The 15,385-nt window shown below is 36.4% G+C and overlaps 1 protein-coding gene across 6 annotated transcripts in view; it reads right to left on the minus strand.

Moving 5' to 3' along the window:
* Window positions 1-15,385, minus strand: part of Smyd4 (SET and MYND domain containing 4) — a 40,036-nt gene that overhangs the window by 20,213 nt on the left and 4,438 nt on the right. For 5 of the 6 annotated variants that reach the window (XM_076869392.1, XM_076869393.1, XM_076869391.1 and 2 more), the window contains exons 3-4: window positions 7,390-7,534; window positions 981-1,070 (exon numbers count right to left, since the gene is read on the minus strand). In XM_076869392.1, the coding sequence (XP_076725507.1) occupies window positions 981-1,070; window positions 7,390-7,534 (235 nt within the window). The remainder of the gene's footprint in view (window positions 1-980; window positions 1,071-7,389; window positions 7,535-15,385) is intronic. The other variant, XM_076869394.1, reaches the window with a different exon arrangement.

Raw genomic sequence — 15,385 nt, forward strand, 5'->3', positions numbered from 1 at the left:
TAGTAATTAGAAAAAGAAAAACAGAAACAGTCAATATAGAAAAGTTAAAAAGGGTTAAATGTTTTTCAAGTTCTATTAATAACTGTCCTTGGGCTGGGGTTGTGGCTCAGTAGTAGAGCACTTGCCTAGCATGTGTGAGGCACTGGGTTCAATTCTTGGCACCACATATAAATAAATAAAATAAAGGTCCATCAACAACTAAGAAAATATTTTAAAAAAATAACTGTCCTCATTAGTCCAGGACTTTCTTGCTTAGGATCTACAGTTAGATTCTTGCTCTTCTCTTCTAGTCTGAATGGCAGTAAGTGTAAACATGTGACTATTCTAGTAGTTGTTAACTGTAGGGTATAACTAGAATTTCTGTGGAATTCTGAAATGGATGTACCAAATGGTACTTTAGAGCTTGTACTTAGGACTTTCTATTATAAACTTCAGAGGTCCCAGAGGACAAATCTGATTTTTAAAGCACAAATCTGATTTTGGTCACTTCCTGTTTTAAAAACTCCATTGACCCAATTCTCAACAATTAAAGGATCAGAAGAAAGCCATTCACAGAAAGCTCACCTCATAGGCACTCACAGGTACTCAGGGTACCTTTATTTTCTTGTTGCTTATTTAGGGTGAGCTATATTATTGCAGGGATAATTTTAAACACTCCTTAATTATCTAAAACAAACAAATGAACAAGCAAATACTTGGGACCCACTTGGAACCTGAAGTATTATTAGCAATGTATTTTGTACAGCTGAGCTTGACACTAAGAACAGCTGAGCTATAGTCCATGGCCCTATGGAGTGTGCCACAGATTTTCTGGTCATGTGTGATAGGTAAAATGAATCAGGAGAAAGGACAAGTTTGTTTGGATATTAATGTGCTCCCAATTAATGAGCTGCAACATAGCTGGATTTCATGTATAAGGAAGAAGCCGAGAGGAGGACATCTTCAGTGAAGCACGAGGCTCCTGGCATCCTGATACTCACTTCATACTGACCCAGGTGGAAGAGGGCTGCAGAACGATTAGCATAGCACAGTGAAATGTCCTCAGTGTTAGGCTTTGAATGTGAAATTCCCTGCAAAACAATGAATTGTTAAAGGCATAAATGGAAACTAGCATATCTAAGGACATTTTTTTTTTCTGGATAATAAGGGCTCTACTAATAAAGACTGAATGAAATTGGGAAAGTCACTATGTTTTTATGTGTTCCAGCTGCTTCAGTTCATTTTTAACTACCTTAGAGCAAAGCTGTGAAAACCAAGTGAAGAAATAAATATTCAACACTTTGAAGATAGCAGCATCAGACACAGCTTCAACTGAAAACAACAATAAAGGCAAATGAAAAAACTGAGGAAAATATTTGCAAGCAAAATTCTGCATTTAACAAAGGGTGTGTGTGGGATTGGGTTACAGCTCAATGGTGGAGTACTTGCTTCACATGTGCAGGGCTCTGGATTTGATCCCTAGTGACAAATAAACAAACAACCAAATAGAAACAAAGAGTGGGATTGTTGCAAATAGAAATTCACTAAATAAGAAAAACAAAGAGTTAATATACGAAAAACAAATAGCTAATTTACATATGGACTGCCAAACACATGAAAACGAAAGCAAAAAAGGCTTACTTTTCTCCCTCTCATCAAATTGGCAAGAATAATAACCTCAAAGGTGGAGTCTCAAATGATTAGAGAAAAGATGGGGATTATTCAGTGAAAGTATTGGGACAAATAGGTAGCCTCTGAGAAAAAGTAAAGTTAGCTCAATGTATGAGAAGTGTTTCTCTAGGAAATACAAATGGATTAAACTTTTCTGGTGGTAGTGGGGGGTGCTGGGGATTAAACCCAGGGCCTCACACATGCTAAGTAAGTGTCCTATCACTGAGTTACCCTCTCATTCTGCCACCTCCTGCCTTCCAATGGATCAAACTCCTAACATAAAAAAATGCAACTATAATAGCATTGGAGGAAACTGTAGGAATAGTCTAAACCCAGAAGTCATAAAAGGTTAACAAATATGACCACATAAAGATAAATTCTTCAGAGAAAAAAAAAAATAAAAGGAGCCAGGTGCAGTGGTGCATGCCTGTAAACCCAGCACCTCGGGAGGCTGAGGCAGGAGGATTGCAAGTTCAAAGCCAGTCTCAGCAACTCAGCGAGACCCTGTCTCAAAATAAAATATAAAAAAGAGCTGGGGAGGGCTGGGGATGTGGCTCAAACAGTGGCGTGCTCGCCTGGCATGCGTGCGGCCCGGGTTCGATCCTCAGCACCACATACAAAGAAAGATGTTGTGTCCGCCGAAAACTAAAAATAAATATTAAAAAAAAAAAAAATTCCCCCCCCCCAAAAAAAAATAAAAAGAGCTGGGGATGTGACTCAGTGGTTAAGCACCCCTTCATTCAATCCTTGGTACCAAAAAACAAAAACAAAACAAACAAACAAAAAAACCCCAAGCAGTATCAAAAAGCAAACATTAGGGCTGGGCTTGTAGCTCAGTGGTAGAGCACTTGCTTACCACATGTGAGGCACTAGGTTTGATCTCCAGCACTACATAAAAATAAATATAAAAAAAAGTATTGTATACAATTAAAATCATATAAAATATATATAATATATTATATAATATAAATATAAATAATATAAAAAAAATATATATTTTTAAAGCAAACATTGGACTGGAAAAAATTTACAAGTCATATTACAAGCAAAGAGTTAATTTCTTTTTTTTTTTTGAGAGAGAGAGAGAGAGAGAGAGAGAGAGAGATAGATATCAATATTTATTTTTTAGTTTTCAGCGGGCACAACATCTTTGTTTGTATGTGGTGCTGAGGATTGAACCGCATGCCAGGCGAGCGCGCTACCCTTGAGCCACATCCCCAGCCCCGAGTTAATTTCTTTTTAATTTGTTTTTTGTAGTTGTGTATGGATAGTATGTCTTTTATTTTTATTTTTTTTAAGAGAGAGAGAGAATTTTTTAATATGTATTTTTCAGTCTTTGGTGGACACAACATCTTTATTTTATTTTATGTGGTGCTGAGGATTGAACCCAGCACCCTGCGCATGCCAGGTGAGCGCGTCACCGCTTGAGCCACATCCCCAGCCCCAGTATGCCTTTATTTTATTTGTTAATTTTTATGTGGTGCTGAGGATTGAACCCAGTGCCTCATACATGCTAGGCAAGCACTCTGCCACTGAGCTACAGCCCCAGCCCAAGAATTAATTGCTTTATCAAGAGTTTCTACAGATCAATAAGATGACAACCAATATTTCAATAGGAAAATATGCAAATGATATGGACAGTTCTTTTGGGAAATACAAATGGCTCTAAAACATATGAGAACATGCTCAACCTGATTCATAACAAAATGCAAATTAAAATCATTCTGAGACATCATTTGTCACATATCAGTTTGGCAAAAAAAGATAAATAAATAAATAAATAAAACAGCACGTTGAGTTGGCAAAGGAATGGGATAATAGGCATTCTCATTGAGTTGCTAGTGGCACTGCAGACTGGTCTGATGATTATGGAGGGCAATTTAGCAATATATATAAATACTTTATTATACATTTTATATATACATACAAAATCTCCATTGACCCAGCAATTCTTCTTCTAGGAAATGATTCTATAAATATGATAGTTTATCTTACAGACATGTATAAAACAAAATATATGAAAAATTTCTCATCATAGAATTGTTTGATAGAAAGATAAGAAGAAACATACATACTCATCTATAGACTACTGGTTAAATAAATTATGATACATCCATTTAATGGACTATCATGTAGCCATTAAAAAAGAATGAAGAAACTCTTTACCTACTGATGTGGGATGATCTTCAAACTTACTGTTAAATACAAAACATATGGTGTCAAACAGTTTGTACAGAATGGTATCATTTGTGTAAAATGAGACTGGGAGTGTAGAAGTGAATATTATTTATTTATTTGTGGGGCTGGGGATCAAGCCCAGGGCATTGTGCATGCTCGTCATGTGCTTTACCACTGAGCTGTACTTCTGTCTGTGGTTTGTTTGTTTTTTGTACCACAGATTGAACCCAGGTACAAAAAACTGAGCCACATCCCCAGACCTTTTAATTTTGAGACAAGGTCTTCCTAAGTTGCCTAAGGCCTTGCTAAATTGCTGAGGCTGGCTTTGAACTTGAGATCCTCCTGCCTCAGCCTCCCAAGTCTCTGAGATTATAGGTGTGTACCACCGCCCCTTTTATTTTATTTTTCATTTTGAAACAAGGCCTCAGCCCTTTTTATTTTTTATTTTGAGATAGGGTCTCACTAAGTTGCTTAGGGCTTTGTTAAGTTGCTGAGGATAGCTTTGAACTTGTAATCCTCTTGCCTCAGCCTCCCGAGTCACTGGGATTACAGGCATGTGCCGCTGGGCCCTGCCCTAACCTTAACCCTAACCCTATATTTAATTAAAAATCAATTTTGTTTTAAGAGACAGCGTCTCACTATGTTGCCCAGACTGGTCTTGAACACTTGGACTCAAACAATCCTCCTGCCACTGTGATTATTCACTTATATGTGTGAGAAATATGATAGTTACAGTGTTAATTTATGGGGATGGGCAATGAGGTGGCTAGGGTGCAGAAGCAGACTACACTGCATATTCTCAGAACTTTTAAAATCTAACTATGCAAACATATTTACTATTAAAAAATAAATAGATATAATAATAAAACCATATGGCCAGTATTACTTAGGAGATGAAATGAACATTCCATGCTCTAATAGAAGGCATGTCAACTAGTTCTCTCCAAGAGATCAATTCAGCATCAGGTATCAAAGGCCTTAAAAATATATTGCCTTTGATCCTATAGGTTTATCCTAAGAAAATAATTAGTTGTATACAAATATTTACATAGAAAGGTGCTTAGTGTAGCACTATTTTACCAAACATATGTCAACATTAGATGCTAAATTAAGTCCATTTCTTCTCTGTAATGTAACACTAGGCCAGCTGTAAAACACCATGTTCTAGTGGAAAATTTAATAATACAAGAAAATGGACACAATAAATTGTTGAGGGGAAAAAGCAGGTTACCAAACAGTAAGTGCAGCATTACCCCAATTTTGTAAAAGGAAAACACATTTTCAGAGAAAAACCGTCTAGATGGATGGATATAAGCAAAGATGTTAACAGTGTCTATCACTGGTTATGAGATTTTTTTACTCTTTAGACTTCTCTATATTTTCCAAAGTAACATGTATTACTTTCACAGACAAAAACAACAAGTATTATTTTTAAAAAGAAAGAAAATAGTAGCTTTCTAGAAAATTGCAGGGCACCATAATTACCCAAACACTAGCTTTAGGAAATAGGAAGCTCATCTCCCTTCATATCCAAAACAACCTTAATCTTTTATCTGACTTAATTTTTTTTTCTGACTTAATTTTTTATTTTATTATTTTTCCTTCAACAATTTTTCAGGTGATCAGATTTTTTTTTTTTTTTTTGGATGGTGTTTCTGGGAATCAAATTCAGGGTCCATGCACACTAGGTAAGTCTTCTATTGCTGAGCTACATCCCCAGCCCTCCATGTGATCACGTTTATGATGCACATGTATAAAGCTGACAAGATTAATTCTTTTTTTTTTTTTGTACTGAACTAAGGGTCACTTGGTCACTGAGCCACATCCCCAGCCCTATTTTGTATTTTATTTAGAGACAGAATCTCACTAAATTGCTAAGCACCTCTCCATTGCTGAGGCTGGCTTTGAACTCACGATCCTCCTGACTCAGTCTCCCAAGACGCTGGGATTACAAGTGTGCGCCACCATGCCTGATTTATATTAGTTTTAAATAACTATTAAGCCAGCCTGCACAGTGACACACGCCTGTAATGCCAGAGGCTTGGGAGGCTGAAACAAGATGATCATGAGTTCAAAGCCAGCCTCAGCAACAGCAAGGTGCTTAGCAACTCAGTGAGACCCTCTGGGTTCAATCCCTGGAACCAAAAACAAGCAAACAAACAAAACTTATAAGCCATTTATCATTAAATCATTATTTCTAATGGATTTTACTCCTTCAGCAATCACTAAAGTTAAATACTTTGTTATAACACTACAAAGCAGGGTTTTTATCAGTTGCAGATGCTGTTGTTATTGACAGTTTTTGGAAAATTAATTCCAAACTTTGAGTTTAAAGATTCAGAATAAGGGTACACCCTTCAAGTCACATTTTGGGGTGGGGGGTGCTGGGGATCAAACCCAGGGTCTCATGTATGCTAGGCAAGCCCTCTACCACTGAACTACACCTCCAGGCCCTTGTACTCTAAGTTGCCCAGGCTGGCCTGGAACTTGTGATTCTCCTAATTTAGCATCCCAAGTAGCTGAGGTTACAGGTGTGTGCCACCATGCTCAGCTTATACTCATTCTTTTAATAAATAAGATCACAGACCTGATGGAAGGGATTGATATGTACTTACTTTAAGATCATACAAATTTCTTCAAAACTATTGAAAAAGTCTCTCTGGACCTTATTCCAGTTTCTACCATGGAAGCAGACCAATAAGGGTAAGATTGTTACAAGCCATGATTCCTCATAAATCTACTCAGTGATGGTTAATATAATTTAAAATATTTGCAAACGATAAAATGGAGTTTAACTGGGCTGTGGCAAATCAAAATGTGGAGATGAGCTTCCTATTTCCTAAAGCTATTTCCTTAAGTTTGAAAGTTTTCTTTCAAACTTAATCTAAGTCATTTTGGTTCTGAGCTGACACTGTGGCTATTTAAAATCTAGTTGTTCTCTAAGTCAGGAATATTAAGTAGATGTCTGAAGGAATAAAGGAATAGAAGTTTCTTAATGAAATTCAGAGCAGGCATGCCAGTAATCCCAGGTACTTGGGAGGCTGAGGCAGGAGGATTGCAAGTTCAAGGCCAGGCTGGGCGACTTAGCAAAACGCTGTCTCAAAAATATTAATAAGTAAGGAGCTGGAGTTGTGGCTCAGTGGTAGAGCACTTGCCTGGCATGTATGAGGCACCGGGTTTGATTCTCAGCACCATATATAAATAAATGAGTAAAATAAAGACCCACCAACAACTAAAAAATTCATATTAAAAAATTAATAAATAAACACAAATAAAAAGGGCCATAGATGTGGCTCAATGATAGAGAACTTGCATAGCATGTGCAAGGCCCTGGGTTCCATGCCTAGTACCACAAAACAAAAGGAAAAAGAGAAAAAAATTCAGGACAGATGAACTACCCTTTGTTTCAGAATACAACCAAAAGCAGAATTCTATCAATTTACTTTTTTCAAATCCAATGCATGATTTATAGACAAAAATATCTGGCTAGAAATTTAGTAATATTGCTCTATCTTCTGCAGAAATATGCTCTGTTGAATTGCTGGACTGGGAGCATTTTACCTTAGAGTACAGCACTGCAGCTCCTGTATAATCCTTCTCCTGGAATTTATTGTTTCCTTTTTCTCTGTAGAAAAGGGGAGCATTGGAGTCTTTTTCCACCAGGTAGTCTCTAGAAAGTCTTTTTAAAAATATCTCATCCTCAGGTCTTTTTGAAGAAGGAAAGAGAAAGGGGGGAAAAAACAACAGAAATTTGTTATTTCAAGGGAAGTTCCAAACCATAACACTTGAAACAAGAATGTGTGCCTGAGAACACTGGAGCATACAAGTCTGTACATGTTTCGGAGGAAAACACCTCATGGTATTCTTCTGATTTCTTGAAATAATGCTAATGTTTTATTCTTTATCTCATATTTATTGATTAATGAACCATTCTTTGGATCATATATCATAAAGAAGATTGGATGTGGAGAATAACATAACACATGGCTTCTTTGTACCAAAGAGTATTCTTCACTTAAACTGTGTTGAAAATACTTGTTACTGGCCGAGGAGAGAAAGAGAGACAGAGAGAGAGACAGGATATGAATCATAAAGTACATGTAATGAATTGTTAATATCTGGGGCATTTGGAAAAAGGCTATCATACAGCGATTCTTTGTATGATGTTGGCAAGTCTGATATTATTTCAAACTCTAAAAGTTTTAAAAGTAAATATACAAGCTGAGTACCATGGCACATGCCTGTAATCTCAGGAATCGGGAGGCTGAGGCAGGAAAATTGAGAGTTCAAGGGCAGCCTCAGCAACTCAGACTTAGTGAGATCTTAAGCAACGTAGTAAGATTCTTAAAAAAAAAAAAAAAAAAAAAAGAAAATGAAAAAACAAAAATGTTGGGGATGTAGCTCAGTGGTAAAGTGCCTTTGGGTTCAATCCCCAGTGTCCAATACAAAACAGAAACAAAAAAATAAGTATTCAAGTACTCTACATAACAGAATTAATAAAGTTGATTTAACATATAAATACACACATACATTAGTAATAGAGAATACATCCTTCTTTCCAATAAAGAGAAACAGTATAGAATAACCTGTACTATGCTCTTTAACTATAATGCCATAGAGTAAAATATGAATAACAAAAGTAGAAACAAAGATGATATGAAAAATAAAAATTCTCTTAAGCAATTCTTGGAAGAATGGGGCAGGGGCTGTAACTTAGTGGCAGATAGCTTGCCAAGCATGCATGAGGCACTAGGTTAAATCCGCAGCAGTATATAAAAATAAACAAATAAAATAAAGGCATTCTGTCCATGTACAACTACAAAAAAATAAAAAAACCCTACAGAATGCTTAAATATGGCTTTAAAATTTTTGTTTTCAAGAACCAATAATAAAAAATACCTTCTATGGGCTAGAGGTGTAGCTCAATGGTAGAGCACTTGACTAGAATACAATAGGCTGTGGGTTTAATCCTCAGCACTGCAAAAACAAAACAAAACAAACAAACAAACAAAAAAACCTCCTTTTACACTGTGATTTGGTATGCTGCTTCTATGTATGTATATAGTATATTTTTAAAAAATTGTCTTTGCTGTGTATAAGTTAAAAATTGTTACTATTAAAAGTGAATTAATATTTAAATATAATAGACAAAATCACAACACAAAAAAAATTAGGAACGATTTTATTTAATTCAAAAGCTATGCTTGTGGGCTGGGGTTGTGGCTCAGCAGCAGAATACTCATCTAGCACATACGAGGTCCTGGGTTCAATCCTCAGTACCACATATAAACAAAATAAAGGTATTGTGTCCATCTACAACTAAAAAAAATTAATAAAAAAAGGTATGCTTGCTTGCCTGTCCTAAATTTACTCCAGTTCAGAACATATGGGGACAATATTCCCATGTATATCTTCATAGAGCATATCCTTTTTTTGATACTGTGGATTGAACCCAGGAGCACTCTACCACTGAGTCACAACCCCAGTACCTTTAATTTTTTTATTTTGAGACAGTGTCTTGCTAAATTGCCCAGGCTGGACTCAAATATGCAATCTTCCTGCCTCAGTCTTCAGAGTTGCTGGGATTATAGGCAGGAGCCACCATACCTAACTCACTATAGAATCTATTTTTATGTGTTTTTGTTTTAAGTTAGGTTAAACCTGAAAATCCTAGTTCAGATAAAATGGTTGTGGTAAACAGCAAGAATAGCAAAACTGTTTTTGCATAACATAGATATTTTTTGAATTTTAGATCAAAATAATAACAAACTGGGCTGGTGATGTGGCTCAAGTGGTAGCGCGCTCGCCTAGCATGCGTGCGGCCCGGGTTCGATCCTCAGCACCACGTACAAACAAAGATGTTGTGTCCGCCAAGTACTAAAAAATAAATATTAAAAAAAAAAATTCTCTCTCTCTCTCTCTAAAAAAAAAAATAATAATAATAACAAACTCATGTTTTATAATTATTCTTTGGTATAATTAAAAACTAAGCTGCAATAATTCATTCTTTTCTTCAGGTACCAAGTTTAACTCAAGTCCTTGCCTATTTTTTAACTGGATTTTCTGTTGTTGAGTTGTAGGAGTATTTATGTATTTATATATTTTTATGTATTCTGGATCCCTTATCAGATAAGTGATTTGCAAGTATTTTCTCCCATTTTGTGTGTCTTTTTACTCTCTTGATAATCCTTTGATGCACAAAAAATAAATTTTGATGAAGTCTAATTTATTTTTTTCTCTTGTAGCTTGTTTTTGGTATCATATCCAAGGAATCATTGCCAAGTCCAATATCATGAAGATTTTTTTCTCATGTTTTCTTTTAAGAGTTTAACTGTTTTAGCACTTAAATTTTCTTTATTCAATTTGAGTTTATGTGTGTGTGTAGACATAGTGTAAAATAAAGGTCCAGTTTCATCCTTTTACATGTGGATTCATACAGATGAACCAAGTACCTTATTCCCCCAGTCTTGACTTCTTTCTCTGGAGCCCTACAGAAGCAATCTCTTATGGAATCAGTTGGCAAAGCAGAAAATTTCAGTCCCAGTCATAGAGTACAGAAGTACTCAATCAGAAGTTTGAGATTGGAAATAGTAGTTTAATAACTGGCACACATCCAGGTAAACATATTGTTTTCCTCTGAACCATTTGAAAGTAAGTATAGCCATTATTGAATTTCACCTCTAAATATTTGCAGGCCTCTGCTAAGATAAAGGATATTCTGCTATATAAGTACAATATCATTATCACTAAAAAAAATTAACACAAATTCAAATATCATCTAAATTTACATTTTCCCTATTATTCTTTTCTTTTTTTTTTGGGGGGGGTACCGGGGATTGAACCCACTAAACTGCATCCCCAGTCCTTTTTCTTTTTAAATTTTTGTAGTTGTAGATGGACAGCAGGCCTTTATTTTAATGTTCATTTTTATACGGTGCTAATGATGGAACCCAGTGCCTCATTCATGCAAGGCAAGCATTCAGCAACTGAGCTACAGCCCCAGCCCCTGCCAGTCCTTTTATTTTTTATTTTGAGACAGGGTCTGGCTAAGTTGCTGAGGGCCTCACTTACTTGTTGAGGCTGGCTTTGAACTTGCAATCCTCTTGTTTCAGCATCCTGGGTTGCTGGGATTACAGGCGTATGCCACTGTGCCTGCTTCCCTATTATTCTTAAAATGTCCTTTATATCTTTTTCTCATGTCAACCCTATCCAGGATTAAGGTTGTATTGAAGTATTGAATTTTTTTTTTTTTTTTTTTTAGTGGTACTTGGATTGAATTCAGGCATGCTCTACCACTGAACCACATCTCCCCCACCCCCTTTTATTTTGAGACAGGGTCTTGTTAAATTGCTGAGGTTGGTCTTGAACTTGTGATCCTCCAGCATCAGTCTCCTGAGATGCTAGGGTTTTAAGTGCGTGCCACAGTGTCTGGCCAATTCTTTTTAATAAGTAACATTTTGAAGACTCAAGGCCAGGAAAATATTCCACATTCTGGTTTTGTCTCATTGTTTCCTCATGATTAGAATCAGATTCAATACTTTTTTGTTAAGAATATTATTATACAAGCTAGGTGCAGTGATGCAGGCCTGTAATACCTGTTTAGCAAGACCTTGTCTCAAAATTACAAAAAAAAAAAAAAAAAAAAGGCCAGGTGATGTGGCTCTCACCCATAATCTCAGCAGCTCAGGAGAATCACAAGTTCAAAGTCAGGCTCAGCAACTTAACTTTTTATTTATTTATTTTTACTAAAAATAAAAAAGGGCTGGGGTATAACTTAGTGATAGAGCATCCTGTGTTCGATCCCCAGTAACACCCCCCCCCCCCGCCACACACAAAAGAATATAGGGCGCCTGGCATGGTGGTGCAGACCTGTAAACCCAGTGGCTCAGGAGGCTGAGGCACGAGGATTGAGAGTTCAAAGCCAGCCTTAGCAAAAGTGAAGCGCTAAACAACTCAGTGAGACCCTATCTCTAAAAAAAAAAATACAAAATAGGGCTGGGGATGTGGCTCAGTGATGAAGTGCCCTTGAGTTCAATCCCTGGTACCGCACCCCATAAATAAAGAAGAAGAATATAGGGCAACTTCCTTAAACTGAATGGTATTCCTTAAATGGTATATACCACAAATCAATGGTAAATATCCTAAATGGCTATAACTATTCAACATTGTACTAAAGGTTGAACTAAAGCTATGAAATTAAAAAGTAAAATAAGAGGTATAAATATTGAAAAGGAGGATAACTATTTACAGATATAGTTACTCAACCTAAATATTCCAAGTGGATTAGAATAATAATGATGAAGTAACATGAAAGTACAGTTGGATGGCCAGCTCTAAGATAATAAAGAATTTCTTTTATTTACATTTCAAATCACCAATTAGAGAGTGTTATGGGAGGGGGAAAGATTACCTTACAACAAAGTAAGAATAAATCTAACAGGAAATGTGCAAGACCTATATAAAGAAAACTATAAAACTTTACTTAAGCACATAAAAGAAAACCTAAATAAATGGCAAGACAACTCTTTACTTGGATGAAGAAATTTAATATTGTAAACATGTCAGGTCTCCCTGAATGAATCTATAAATTCAACGCAATCCCAATCAAAAACCCAACGAGAGGCTGGGGATGTGGCTCAAGCGGTAGCGCGCTCGCCTGGCATGCGTGCAGCCCGGGTTCGATCCTCAGCACCACATACAAAGATGTTGTGCCTGCTGAAAAACTGAAAAAATAAATATTAAAAAATTCTCTCTCACTCTCTCTCTCTCCACTCTCTCTTTAAAAAAAAAACAACCCAACGACATTTTTTATGGAATTTGACAAACCAATTCTAAAGTTCAAATGGGGGAAATGCATATACCATAGTCAAGATATTCTTAGAAAAGCACAATGACTATGTAAGTCACATTTATACTACAAAGTTCCCTGCTTTTTTAGTGGCTCTTCCTCCTACTTCTGGCAAATCTCAGTGGATAAATCATTCCTGGGTTGAAATAGGATTGACCTCAACATCACAATAGGGTCTGGAAATTGGAGGGAACCACACATCTGTATTTGAAGGAATATGAATGTTATTGCATATGATCAGTTAGGTTACTCTGAGTTCAACTCAGAACTTTTACTGAAAGAGGCCAGAAAGATAGCCTCTTTCCTTGGAGCTATTTAGCAATCAGGGTGTGTCCAAGGCTGCAAATAGTTACAGCATCCACCAGATGCAGAGTCTGAGATGAAAAAATATGGAGTCTGATGAAATCCTCTGAGCCTCTGGATAACAACCCAGTCTGAAAATAGATTTGCTTTTGCACACCCTAGTTTCATAGCTATCAGTTTCATAATTTGAGCTGAGTTTCAGTTACTTGAAACTGAACAGAGTCCTGAAGAGATACTGGAAAGTCATGGTAATTAAAACCCTTTGGTTATGGTAAGTAGAAATATAATAATGATTCAATAAGTACGGAATTTTGAAGCATTGGGGAAAGGTTGGACCATTCAATAAATGCTGTGGAAAAACTGTTTATGCGGGGGGGAGTTAGAATATTCCTTCACATCATACAGATATGTACATGAATCATAATTTCATATTGTATATCTTAAATATATAATAATTTTTATTTTTCAATTATATCTCTACAAAGCTGCAGATGGATTACAGAGTTAAAAGAAAGCAGAGGGGTGGGCTGAGGTTGTATTGTGTCCATCTACAACTAACTAACTAACTAACTAAATAAAGCATAGGGGCTGGGGTTGTGGCTCAGTGGTAGAGTGCTTGCCTAGCACTTGTGAGGCACTGTCCATGTACAACTAAAAAAAAAATTTTTTTTTAAAGTGAAGCATGAACTGCTTATAGTGGTGCATGCCTATAATCCCAGTGACTCAGGAGGCTGAGGCAGGAGGATCACAAGTTTGATGCCAGCTGGGCAACTTGCAGCCCACTACCCTCTCAAAAAATAAAAAAAATTAAAAAAAAAAAGAAAAGAAAGGGATGAGCACCCCTAGGTTCCATCCCAAGTATGGCCAAAAAAAAGGCATAAACTACCAAAAAAATTAGGAGAAAATCCAGTAGCTTTGTAATTTGGGGGGAAAGCAGACTACCCTAACTAAGCAAGACACATAATATAAAAGTTATAAAGGGGGCTAGGGTTGTGACTCAGCAGTAGAGCGCTTGCCTCTCGCGTGCGAGACCCCGGGTTTGATTCTCAGCATCACATACAAAAATAAGCAAGTGAAATAAAGGTGTTGTGTCCAACTACAACTAAAAAAAAAAAAAAAAAAAAAAAAAAAAAGTTATAAAAAAGCCAGCTATAAACGCTAAAACAAATACACATAATTTATATACTATCATCCCTTGCTTCCTGAGGGGCATTGGTTCCAGGGCCCCTGCAGATAATAAAATCTGCAGGTGCTCAAGTATCTTATATCAAATGATGTAGTATTTGCATATAACTATGCACATCCTTTCTTATGCTTTAAATCATCTCTAGATTATTTACAATATCTAATAGCATAAAAGCTCTATAAATAGCTGTTACACTATATGCTTTAGGGAACCATGATAAGAAAAAAGAATTCTGTACATCTTAGGACTGATAAACACCATAGGCCTAATTACATATTACATGAGCAAGATGCCCAGACACGCAGCAAACAATGCTCAAACACTGAGTGCTGGAGAGAGATTGAGATTTGATTTTGTGAAATGGCAGGAAGCTACTGCAGGGTTTGCCACACATCATGTCATTTGGTGGATTAAGTATAGTTTTGGGCGCAATTCAAGTTTTGCTTTTTGGGACTTTCTGGGGATCCCCCCAAATGTTTCCCACCCAAGTTTTGGTGAATCCATGGATACAGGACCCATGGATATGGAGGGCTGACTATATGGTGAGACACCATAAAAAGGGCTAAAAGATAAAACAGACTAGGAGGAAAATTTTTTTTTTTTTTTTTTTTTAAAGATAGAGAGGGGAGAGAGAGAGAAAGAGAGAGAGAATTTTTTAATATTTATTTTTTAGTTTTCGGCGGACACAACATCTTTGTTTATATGTGGTGCTGAGGATCGAACCCGGGCCGCACGCATGCCAGGCGAGCGCGCCACCACTTGAGCCACATCCCCAGCCCCCTAGGAGGAAAATTAATAACAAATATAGCAAATAATCATATAGCCAGACTTGTGAAGATCTATACATTTATAAGAGAAAGATGACCTATTGAAAATATGGGCAAAGAACACAAATAACCAATTCATAGAAGAAAAACAAATGGGTTATGTCAGAAAAATAGCATTATTTCACTAATAATCAGAAGTGTTCAAATTAAAATGAGAATTTTTCAGTTCTAGAAGTACATCTAAATCTTTTATTGTTGTTTCGAGATGAGGATCTAACTATGTTGCCCAGGCTGGCCTTGAACTCTTTTGAGTTCCAGTGATCCTCCTGAGTAGTTGGGATTGGGGGTATGTGCCACAATGTCTGGCTTGTTGTTCTTTTTATGGATTCCAATATTTCATTGAACTCCATCTTTTTTTTTGTCTACTTTGTCCATTTTTTCCTTTATTTTCTT

The sequence above is a fragment of the Callospermophilus lateralis genome, chromosome 11 (genome assembly GCF_048772815.1).
Source record: "Callospermophilus lateralis isolate mCalLat2 chromosome 11, mCalLat2.hap1, whole genome shotgun sequence".
NCBI lineage: Eukaryota > Metazoa > Chordata > Mammalia > Rodentia > Sciuridae > Callospermophilus > Callospermophilus lateralis.